At 35.6% G+C, this 12,932-nt stretch overlaps 1 protein-coding gene across 3 annotated transcripts in view; it reads left to right on the forward strand.

Annotated features, from left to right (window-relative positions):
- The first annotated feature begins 1,439 nt into the window (after positions 1–1,439).
- The window catches only part of slc4a5a (solute carrier family 4 member 5a), a 41,167-nt gene continuing 29,674 nt past the window's right edge, over positions 1,440–12,932 (forward strand). For 2 of the 3 annotated variants that reach the window (XM_084413285.1, XM_084413287.1), the window contains exons 1-4: positions 1,507–1,715; positions 5,883–5,941; positions 9,661–9,888; positions 12,711–12,843. In XM_084413285.1, coding sequence (XP_084269411.1) covers positions 5,884–5,941; positions 9,661–9,888; positions 12,711–12,843 — 419 coding nt within the window. In that variant the 5' untranslated portion in view covers positions 1,507–1,715; position 5,883. Of the gene's footprint in view, positions 1,716–5,882; positions 5,942–9,660; positions 9,889–12,710; positions 12,844–12,932 lie in introns of all 3 variants that reach the window. The other variant, XM_084413286.1, reaches the window with a different exon arrangement.

Here is a 12,932-nt window from a genome sequence, read left to right on the forward strand (position 1 = left end):
CAAGATGTATAGGTGTCTTTGTTTCCGCAGTAGTTTCAATTTTGATATTTTTAGGTCAAACCGTTCTTGTCTGTCTGTCTGTCATATAATGCAGGTCTATGGTCACCACCTCAAAGAGCATGCACAGAGAAGTCCAAATTAAACAATTCCCCATCGTAAGTACACATTGATGGCCTAAGACACGAAACGAGCGGTTTGTGTGAGAAAACGTACAGTATTTATATCGTTTTTACCTCTTGTACACAACTACGTCCAAGTGATCTGAAGCCAGAACGCGTGCACACGTCACACACCAGGAAGCGCACGCTCCCTCAGATCACTTGGACGTGGTTGTGTACAAGAGGTAAAAACGATATAGCCTAAATACTGTTCGTTTTCTCACACAAACCGCTCGTTTCGTGTCTTAGGCCATCAATGTGTACTTACGATGGGGAATTGTTTAATTTGGACTTCTCTGTGCATGCTCTTTGAGGTGGTGACATTTAGACCTGCATTATATGACTGACAGACAAGAACGGTTTGACCTAAAAATATCAAAATTGAAACTACTGCGGAAACAAAAACACCTATACATCTTGGATGCCCTTGAGGTAAGCTAAAACATACCAAAATTTAATTTCAAAGTGAACTATCCCTTTAATGTTTACAAATGGAATCTTATTGTAAAGTGTTATCGATCATTCTACTAAATGGATTTATGGTTTACAAATTATGCTTGATTTAATGTGTCAAAGGTTCCAAATAGCTTTTTTTACAGCCCAAAGACTGTGAAATGACTGGAAAAGGTCTCCAAGACTTTATTACCAGGATCGGCCCAGGTCAACAGGAATCGCAAAGGATGAAGTATCCTGAAGGATGAGGTCATCAACCAACGAGCTGCTGGACACAGGTTATCTTGAGTCTCTATTTGTTATTGATTTTGTGTGTGTGCGCTTTGATGGTCACAGAGCGTTGAGTTTGTGCACTCAGTTCAGCATCTGCTATGAATTGGATTTTTCTGAGTTGTCAATAAATGTCAAAGCACATATCCTGACATTATCCTGTCATTTGTGTTAGTAAAAAAAAAAAAGCCTGAGGCCACAAAATCGAGTATACCAGCTGACAGAAGTCACAGAGAGGAAAAGAAAAACATTTTGGTAAGTATTGCCAGTTCTGAGATATTGGCAGCCAACGTCATTTGACTAAGAATGTGATGCTACATTTATCCTTAAAATATCCATGTTTTAAATGTTTCCTCAAAATAAATAGGGGTTTACCAATTTAAGCAAATAACATGTCATGAAACTCATTGTAAGACTTGTATTTCTTCAGAATTGCGACCAGTTCAAAATGTTTTGGACAGGATTTAGTGAAGGGAAACCCTCCCTTACAGAGTGAATAGTCTCAGTAAATAAACAGAGTGCACAGTGAGTCAGTAATGTCTCTTAACACAGCTCTCAATGGTCCATTTGCCTGAGTCCCAGTTATCTACTTTTCGACCTTGTCACCAGTCCATACCATTGACTCACACTTTGTGGATGTGTTAGCATGAGAGGGTGTGTCTCTGTGTGCATGTGAGGAGTGATTAACTGAGAGAGGGTTGCAGATTAGTTCTGTAACATGTTCAGTTTTTGTCCCGTGTCCCATAGAGCTGTGATCCTCGCTGATTTCCTGTATTGATTAGTCCTTTTGATTCGCTTTTTACCTCTCCATCTGTGCACTGCTACTGAGATCAGGTAAGAATTTTATTATAAAAACAAAAATTAATACCTCATTAAAAGTTACTACATGTAGCTCTATCTGAAGGAAATCTTGGTAATCTATTGAGCAACATGAAATATGGTGTTTGGGTTCTGTGACACAAACACATGCAAAAGGCTTTTATTTGCATTTTGGTTGTTTGGGTGTCTCCATTGCCAGTGTAAATCATTGTGTGCACTTTTAATCTTTAGAAGTGTGTGTTATAGATTTAATCGATCTATAATTAATACTTTTATTCAGCAACGATGTATTAAAATGATCACCTGTGACAGTAAAGACATTTACGATGTTACAAAATGTACTTTTAAACTTTCTAGGTTTTCTTAATCGCTTTGATATTTTTTCCTTCGAAACAGTCTAAATTATCTAAACTCTAAGTTCAAGTCACAACTGTTTGCTGGAACATCAGAAATCTATTGCATGTTTGAAAAATGTAGTAACTCACTCAAAACATTAAATTAATGCTTCAAAACCTAGTTATTGTGTCAGTAAATTGGCCTATGCCACCAAAATAAAAAGTTTTTTTTTTTTTATATTGTTTGAGCCATACTCGTCAAAATGTTTCTTTTTTGTTGGCAATGTGTTGATAATTCGTTGATTTTCCATACTATACAAGAATGTCCGTTTTGTCTAGCTGAATGCTCTGGTGTATCACACTGAGATTTTTAGATACAGATTTCAACAGAAGGTAAACATTTAGTGGGAAAAGTCAAAACTGTAGTACACAAAAAGAAAATGAACATTTGTATTTATACAGTACATTTATGTAGAAATGTTTTATATGTAAACTGAGAATTCACTTTTCTCATTTTTACACACTCCATTATGTCTTACCCTAACACCAATTTTCAGTTTATGTGTAACACATTTCTACAAAAATAAATGTACTGCTGTAGCTGCTGTTTTTTAGTGTTGTGATGTTCCTCCATGTTAAAAATAGTAGCGATTGTTCTTGGAAAACTCCATGTATATGCTTCCAAATGTTATTGGTTGATTAGTGAGATTGTGATTACTATTTCAGTACAATGTCAGGATATTTGTGTTGGCTGTGATGGCTCACACGATGAAAGAATGTTTAGAAGTTGTGAAGAGTTTTTGCAATTTGCTTAAATCAATAAGAAATGTGATGTAAACGAGAAACTAATTGTTCAGAGATATGAATTTATTGTTTTGATAATAAAAACTCATTTGAGAATTGAGCCAAAGCGATTGAGAAAAACTGTAAGCAGCACAATTGTTACCAGCACTGATAATAAGAAATGTGAATAAGAAATAAGAAATGTTACCAAATCACCAACTGTCTTCTATATATTCTAATAGAAAAGTTGTTTTAAAGGGGTGGTTGAATATGATTTCACTTTTCTAACTTGTGTAATGTTGCTGTTTGAGCATAAACAACATCTGCAAAGTTACAATGCTCAAAGTTCAAAGAAAAGGGAGATATTTTCTTTTAAAGAAATTGCTTTTTAAGGACTACAACAAACGGCCGGTCCTTAACTACCTCAAATTTACATAAACCCGCCCCCGGAAACGCGATTTATAGATTATTAAAACAGAATATGCTAATCAGTGACTAGAAGATAACTACACATCAGCTACATAAATTCACCAACTAACCATTCAGAAATGCTGTCTACATTTTGTCACTTCTTCTTGTGTCTCTCCATCTTTCTGACTTCGGTTTGAACATAAGAGGCTAAACGTTTTTGAAATTTCCAGTGCATGTCTGTGTGAGGTAAAAGGACAAAAGCTGTTGAAGCTCCGCCCCCTGTGCGGGAGCACCAGCTCATTTGCATTTAAAGGGACAGACACAAAAACAGTGCGTTTTTGCTCACCCTCAAAAAGTGACAACTTTAACATGCTATATAAAAATATCTGTGGGGTATTTTGAGCTGAACTTCACATACACACTCTGGGGACATCAAAGACTTATTTTACATCTTGTGAAAAGGGCATTATACCACCCCTTTAAATTGTAGTAATACAATTTCATAATATGTTTACACTTTTTAGTGTATTTTTGATAAATTCAATTCAGCCTTAGTGAGCAAAAGATACTTTATTTTTTAAATTAAAAAAATTACTGACTCCAAACTTTTGAATGCTAGTTCAAAAGTAATTAAAAAGCTCATGCTGTGATGACCAATGACATTTTTCTTGATTCATTTAATGCATGAGATAATCTGCAGAATTGATAGATAAATCCCTTATTATTACTGAATCAGATTTCATTTAACTTGATGAATATATTCATGTTTCTTGCCACTGTACATCCCATTTAAGGGATCCTGTGAACAAGACCTATTTCATGCATTTTAATCACTGATTGACACTGCAAGATTCAGTTAAGTGTTTTAATAGCTTCATCTCATGCTGGCAAGGAAAAGTAAAATGTTTATGGTGAATTAACGTTGTCAATACTATAAATTCTGAGTGTTGCTCATAAACTAATGAGCAAGTGAAACAGTGTGAAGGGAAATTACCAATTAATTTGTGAATGTTGTTCTGTATAGATTGAGTGAAAGTGCCCGAAGTGAAAGAGAATAGGGAGGTTAGCAAAAAGAAATTAGAGCAACACATGCTGGAAGAGAGAGAGAGGATTCTGGGCCAGTGCAGTAAGTGGGTTGAGTACAAATGGGGACCAATTGATTAAACCCTGTGAAAGAGGATGGCCGACAGCATTTCTCTTTCTCTCCCTTTCACCATTGTTCTCTCTCTCTTGGTCTGCTGGCCATTGGGTGTGAAGGACACCAGTGTGACAACTAATTATCCAGTTTGGAACCCAACACAGCTAATCAAATGCAACACCATGCTACCTTATTATGATCTACAAGTTTATTATTCCTCTCCTGAGCAACTTCATGCTTATCTGAGCAAGAATTATGGTGCAATCCTATGAATTGTTGTTAGAGAACTAGGAACATTTGGGAAAAAATAGATCATTATTGTGCATAATATATTGGCTTTATCTGTTGCCCTCAGTCAATACCCTGCTGTAATGATCAAAACAAATGAGTATGTTGTTTCTACAGTAGTATATACATTTTATTGGTTTAAGTATACGCTACTGTGCAAAATGTTTGGGGCATTAATATTTTTTAAATAATTTTGGGGGGAAAAGTATCTTATACTCAACAAGGCTGCATTTATTTGATTAAAAATGCAGTAATGCTGTAAAATATGTTTTATTTTAGTTTTCTATTGAATGCATTTTAAAATATAACTTGGCAAAGCTACATTTTCAGCAGCTACTATATTATAGTCTTCAGTGTCACATGATCCTTTATTATTATCATTATTTATTATTATCAATGTTAAAAAGAAGTTGTGATGCTTACTTTTTTTGTGGAAACTGTGGAGAAAAAAAATCATGATTTTTTGATGAATAAAAAGTTCAAAAGAACGGCATTTATTTAATATATAAATCTTTTGTAACGGTCTTTACTGTCACTTTTGATCAATTTAATGCATCCTTGCTGACAAAAGGATTAATTTATTTCAAAAACTTCTGAACGGTAGTGTATTTTCATTTCAAATTGCACAAGAGCTAGATTGATTAGAAGCACAAACAATTTAAACAATCACAAAATTACACATTTATTGGATTGTATCCAGAATATCTTTAAAAGCCAGCAGTAGTAATTCAGTAATTCAGTTTCACAGTTGTAATTAAATCACAGAAATTCAGCACCTAAAATGTAGAAGTTTAATTTGTGCTCATTTTTGTAAGTGTATCTCAAGATGGTAACCAGTGAGAAAATTCTTGTGGCTTTATAGTGAATGGAAGAGACTGGCCTTTAGCTAGACACGGGTTTTCCTCTGGTCGTGTAATTATGTATCTTTCCATCGGTCATTTGTTCTGTTAATTATTTCACTATTGATCTGTGATTGGCAGTGATTCAGCAGGAAGCTCAATGCCCAGTGTGTGCCACTGCCCCTAGTCATGCCTCTGACCTTCTGTTGTGCACGATCAAAACGATCATAACGAAAATCATAACGAGATTTGAAATATTCTCAGGATGTTACACAGAAATAAACATTTGCTTTGCAACTTTTGACATATCAGACTCAAAAACAGCCTTTTTGCATTCTGTCTTTGCCATATTTATCAATATTATATCTTCTTATCTGCATTCTCTCAGGATGGACCATGATCGAGCCATGGGAAACAGTCGTTACCGCTATGATGAAGAGGAGGAGGGTGAGTAGCCTTAGGCATGAAACAAGATACACACACACACACACACACACGCACGCACATAGGCGCGATCAGCATGACAGTAGTTAAATGTTGTGTAGTGAGGTTAGTTTGGGACATTTTATCTTAACTCATTGTTTGGTTGAAGAAAAAATGCAAAGAGAATAATCAAACAAACAAAAAATAAAGATATTGTTAAAAAACATTTTTTTTTAAATAAAGGCTCCAAAAATAATTTTCACATCAATGCCATTGAATAACCATTTTGGGTTCCCCAAAGAAACATTCTTAAAAGAAGCATTCTTTTATTTGTGTAAAGAACATATTTATGATCAAAAGAACCTTTTTCCACTAAAGAACATTTGGTAACGCTTTAGATTATAGCCCGGAAAGTACTGCGTAATTAAGACGAATTTACAGCATAACTTTTGGTAATTATAGTGTACCTATAAAGTACTTGCATGTAAGTATAAGGGAACAATATGTAAAGTTTGGGGAATAAAAAATATATTTATATTGTACGTATTATAGAACTACTTATTCTACTATTATGATACAACAATCTTACATTTGTGAGCAATTTAGCGAGAACATACACTGCATACCTTTTTGTAATAATTGTGTACCAATACATACTGTATAGGCTTTTAAAAAATTGCAAGGTACATATCTATGCATTTATACAGTTTTTTTTATTAATTTTTTTATAGCAAAAGTGCAGATGTTTAAGTTTGGGCTTACATGTTTCAAGGCAAGTAAAGCTAAAACTATTGCAATTTTTTTTGTAAATTAAAGTGGTTCTTGTTACCCTCTTTTTCCATGTAGTTACAGGGTAAGTACAATACAAATACATACACACAATCTAATATCACTGACTCGGAAACCTTTATTTGAAAAACAACTTATTACAGTTGGTCTGAAGCGATAATCTACAGTTTAAAAAGTTTAAAATATTGTAATTTTTCTTACAAACATCGTTTCACTTCAGGAAACACTGATCCATCCATTGGGGTCGTATGGATGTACTGTAGTTATTGCAGTATGTGCTGTTTGATGCTCCAACTTTTAGGAACACATGAGCTTGCATTATATGTATTCCCAGATATGTTTTTTTTTTTTTTTTTTTAAACCTTAATTTGTGTTAATCTGAAGAAGGAAAGTCAAATACATCTTGGATGGCATGATGGTAAAAGATGAGTAAATGGTGAGGACGTATTTCTGGGTGTACTGCATTTTCTTTTAATACATAATACAGAATAGCAAGAGACATGGTTTCTTCTTAAGAATCATCAGTGGAAAGAAAGAAAAAGAAGAGGAACAAAAGGAAGAAGCCAAGCAAGAGAAAAAAGGGGTAACAAAACATGCTCCTTTCTGTCAAGACTTAAGCATTTAAATGAAAAAGAAGTGTTGTAAATCTGTTTTGAATTAAGTTGTTTTTCAAATAAAGGTTTCAGAGTCAGTGATATTAGATCGTGCATGTATTTTTATTGTACTTACCCTGTAACTACATGGAACAAGAGGGTAACAAGAACCACTACATGAAACAAGAGTATCTTTCCCAAATATTTGAGCAATTGTTTTAGTTTTCAGTACACTTTTGTTAGAAAGAATACTGTATAAATGCATAGATATGTACCTTGTAATTTTTAAAAAGCCAATACAGTATGTATTGGTACACCATTATTACAAAAAGGTATGTTCTTGCTAAATTGCTCCCAAATGTTAGATTTTTGTATCATAATTGTAGAATAAGTACCCCTTAGTTCAATAGTTGTTACCCCTTTATTCCCCAAACTTTACATATTGTTCCCTTATTATTACACTTTAATGACAGAAAGTTACACTGTAAAATCGCTTCAATTACGCAGTACTTTCCGGGCTGTAATCTTTTGTGTAATGGAAAGATTCCATGAATGTTAAAGGTTCTTCATGGAATAGTCAATACTAATATTTTTATTTTATTTTAAGAGTGTAGTTATAATTGTCATATATCTTCTAATGCATATGCATGTTTACTTTTGCCACCTTTGATGAACAAAATGGGCTTATTAAACATCATTTTGTAGCTTAGTTTATATAAAATTGTAGAATGTGTGCTTCAACAAGGTTATACTTAAACATGTGCTCCTATCAATTACTGAGCACCTCCTAAATATGGCTACAACAAAAACTGGGCCTGAAACAGGCTCATTTTAACCCACTCACCTTTTCTTCCCATTATCTTTTCAAGATTTGACAGACCCACTCAAGAAATTAAAGTGTCACAAATATCCTGCCATTTTGCCATCTCAAATAGATAGAAAATGAAACATTGTACAAAGCACATTATGTTCAAATTAGTTGAGTTATTATTACTGCGCCTACAGCTAAAAATGTTTTTCATATTTTCGCTTGCTTTCACAATTAACCATTTTTTTCTTCCTCCACTTCATACTTTATAAAACATAGGAAGATGAGGGAAAATTTACATGAAATTACAAAAGCAAAAGTGTTCCCCAAGGGAGAAATTAATATACGGAATGTTTTTGACAGTGAATCTTGTGGGACTGTCTCCATCTTACATACACTAACATTTAAAAGTTTGGGGATGGTACACTTTTTAAATTATTATATATATTTTTTTAAAGAAGTCTCTTTTTGCTCACCAAGGCTCCATTTTATTTGATCCAAAATACAGAAATATTGTTTTCTATTTTAATAAATTTAAAAATGTCATTTATTCCTGTGATCAAAGCTGAATTCTTCAGTATCATATGATACTTCAGAAATCATTCCAATATGCTGATTTGGTACTCAAGAAATATTTCTTATAATTACCAATGTTGACCCCCCCTCTCCCCAAACATTTGAACTGTAATGTACATCTCTTTGAAATGCTATGCAAACACTTGAAACCTTTTTCATTATAAGAATAAGAATAACAAAAACATTTATTCATATTTTGCTGGATTAATGGATCTTTCCAACAATTGCTTTGCTCTAATAATTTGATGAATGGCATGATGAGAGTGAATTTAAAGGCACACTATGCAAGATTTGTACCTTAATTTAACAGCTTCGAAATCATTTAGATGGTAAACAAACTCGTAGTAGGGCGAATCATCCGCCGGTGGCAAAATCAGCAATGCAGGTTTGAGAGGTGGCACCCTGACAAATCTCGCGCGAATCACGACTTGCTTTATGGCACGACGTCACACACATCAACAACATATGAAGCAGCCTCGATGGAAGACACTAGCACGCATTTCAGACATGAATCATGGCAGAGCCGACGAAGAAAGCACGGTCGGAAGAGTGCAGAGACGGCTCTGCGTGAGTGGTATTTACGACAGTAACGTTAAATACAAGTACTCCACAGCGACTCTAGGGGTCGCTGTTTGAGAAAAAACGGAAACTGCATAGTGTGCCTTTAAACAGTATGTTTTTCTTATGGCTAGACATTCTCGTGTTGTAAGTGTCTGTGCTTTGACAGAACTGGAAGCATGAAGAACTATTTCAAATAAATGTATTTTATTTGAAAAGGCTATTTATTGATCTTACATTGTGAGTATTGAGGGCTACTCCATCAATAGTTACACCAGATCATGCCACTTTTGGTCTTGAACATGTTGGCTTGAATGAGCAGAACATTTTCTATGGAGCATGAAATTACTTTCCAAAATCAATGACATCGAACAATATGTTGTTAAGCTTCTTCTCATAGTGTGATCTGCCTCTCTCAGACCATCAATCCATCTATATTGGTGTTCCGGTCCCCCGTGGTTACCGTCGCAAACGCAGGCGGAGACGGTCGTCCATGTCGAGTCATGATGCAGATGTAGAACGAAGAGTTCGGCACGACCATCACAGACAAGAACACTATCCTTGTGATGACAGAGACCGATACGATCTAGAGGCGGCAAACCTGGATCATCCAGAACACAGCCTGCCACCAGACATCAACAGAACCAGTGAGTCCTCGATCAGTTCTGGAACAGAACTTGAAGTCCTTCACATTAGTGATTAAAGTGTGTCCTATATATTACATTATATGATGATACTTGTGTCTTGTGACTGAGCAGGATTAAAAAAAGGAAACATTTTAGACCTTTCTACTTACTTTTTTATTGCCAATATGATGACCCAAAAGACTGGTGACCCCACAAAAACAGGTAGTAGAATGTAGAATCACAATGGATTTTTATATCCAACAATTGCAAAAGATGGGAAATGGTTAAATTCAAATGCCCTGTGAGGAAGTAGACTCTAGGAAATCTGAAAGAGAGAATGCAAATTCAAGAGGACTATATAGGGAGCAATACTGGCGTACATTTCTGTGTGTGTGTGTGTGTGTGTGTGTGTGTGTGTGTGTGTGTGTGTGTGTGTGTGTGAGTGAAATAGAGTTGTGCCTGGTTTATCGGATATACCCCACACCCTCACTCTCAATATCATGCTTTGCCGAGAGCAGGATAGTCTCGTCACTGCAAAACAGAAGACCATGAAAAACAATTATGGTGATGCATCTCTAAACATTCTAAACACACAAAGTTTGCAGTCAGCACAGAACAATGAAATAAGCAAACATTCAGAGGAAGCGCAACGCTCTTTCACTTCGTACTTTTATGATATTATTAGCACACTAATACTATACTTATGTACAAAATGGGTATATTTGAAGTCAAAATAACATTAAGGCACTTTTAAATATATTTCTATTTAGCTTTAATTTATTTGTATTCAGTTAAAGTTTTAGTCATTTTAGCACTTATTTCAGTTAGTTGCCAAGGCAACATTTCTTTTGATAGTTTTAGTTAAAATAACAACACTGATGCAAACAAACAGCTAAAAAAGAACTTCGACTACCACAAGGATATAATTTTACTTGCTTGTCGAATTCTTGCTTGTCGATTTCTTTTACAGCATAAGTTGCTAACGCTATTTGTTAGCAACTTATGTTGTAAAATAAATCACTTTCGATGAATTAAGATCATTTATGACATGGGACAAAACATGAATGTTGAAACCATGCCGAATTAGCCGTCCTGGGGTGCGTCTCCCAAAAGCAACGCTAGCCAACTATGTTCGCAAGTTCCCTTGTTATCAGCATAGTTCAATGAGTCGGTGTTTCCCGAAACCATCGTTCCAACCACACAACTTTGCAATGCTGTTTGTAAATGTTCGTAGCTCTCGACCTGTAGTTAGAAGCATAGTTTCTTGTTTGCATGACATGTGGGCTTAATAAATCCTTAATAAGTCTTGAGCAAAATAAGCAAGCTGACATTTAGTACAATCTGTGTCTTTTATTTAGAATCCAAATGTCATTTACCTCTTTTCATTTGTCAAGAGATCTAAAGTGTCTGCGCATGTGCGAACGTGCTCTACTACGTAAGAATGAGCCTATGATTGAATCTGGAAATAAAGCAAAATAACTGAGAAAAATGAGAAATAGTCCTCAGATGCCATGTCTGTAATTTAAAACAGTTGTGACTAGCTAGTTGATTTCTTCAACGATGCATCGTACTATGGTAGTTAACCAGCTAGTTACGCCGTTGTAGCCTATAGGAAACGCACCCCTGTTTGGCTTACAAATACACATCATGACTAAGCAGCTTTATTACTGAAAATCTCTTATTTTTTAAACACTAATGCCTCTGACATGGGCTAAAAAGGCCATAACCTCCTTTGCTGATGACATGGAACTCAATAGCTGTTTGAAATTGCACCCTTTACTCCACTAATAATTCATTAATTGCGGGAATTCATTCGGCATGACCCTCACAGTGCATTATGGGTATTCTCTAGCCGTTAAGTGCATAGATATATACTGTTGAGTGTACATTTTGGGATTGAATGAGTGCACTCGATAACGTCCACAATGGTTTCGGACACCACTACAAATGGCTGTCCCCTCAAATAGCACCCTATTTATGGGATTAGAGGGTGATTTCGGACACAGCCAATGTTATTGATCTTTCCTGGCCTCACTTACAGCTGTGAGTAATTACACATTTGGCATTAAACTTCATTTCAGTCAACAGCTTCTTAGTAATCACTTGTTCATGCATCATATTGCTGAATTATGATAATTGAAGTGTCCATGACAGCAGGACAATTTGCATTCTTGCCTCTTGCCTTTTTAATAAAACTCCTGTTTCTCTGTCAGCTGTGTTCTACGTGTTTAGTCTAACAATCTTCACATATAATAGACTGGAAGTTGATAGTTTTAAAGACACTTATGCTCTTTCACATCTTGACATCTATGGGCTTTTGTTCTCCACGTGTCTCTTCTTGAGTCATATCTTTAGTCCTCAGGAAGCCTCTGTGTGGATGAAACAGGCAGCAATGATCAAACCATAGTAAGAAGTAAAGATGTATCTAACAGGTGTTAGAGCTGAGAAATGCTGAGCAAAGAAATGAAAACACAAAAAAGACCAGAAAGGCCTGGACTTTGCAACATGCTCCCTTACCTCAAACAAGCCCAGAAAAACAAGCACAGTGTGGATTCTCAGCTTCAGTCACAGCTCACAGATTTAGTCCTCACCCAGAAAATGTATGAACAATGGCTTACACTGTGGTATTCCTCCAGGCACAGGCAATCATCACAGCAATGTATCAAACATACACAGTGGGGATCCTTGTTGATTCTTCTTAACTTTTGAGCTAATACTTTCACTGTGCTGCTGCATTCCACTGCACTTTTTATTTTTGAAGGCTATCTCATTCTGATGTCTGACTGAGCGAGATCCAAGCAAAAAAAAGTTTTCAATCACTTTTTATCCTGTTCATTTCACAGTGTCCCCTGCAGCAGAACGACTGCGCTACATTTTAGGGGATGAGGAGGAGGCCATGCCCACACCCACTCTCTTCACTGAGATGGACACGCTGCAACACGAGGGAGACGAGCTGGAGTGGAAAGAATCAGCAAGGTATAAAAACATAATCGAAAAGGCATCACAAAGGGCATCAGTCTTGCACCAATTAATCAATTCTGTGGCTCAGTGGTTTCAAAACAGTT

The sequence above is a fragment of the Rutilus rutilus genome (genome assembly GCF_951802725.1).
Source record: "Rutilus rutilus genome assembly, chromosome: 7".
NCBI classification, from domain to species: domain Eukaryota; kingdom Metazoa; phylum Chordata; class Actinopteri; order Cypriniformes; family Leuciscidae; genus Rutilus; species Rutilus rutilus.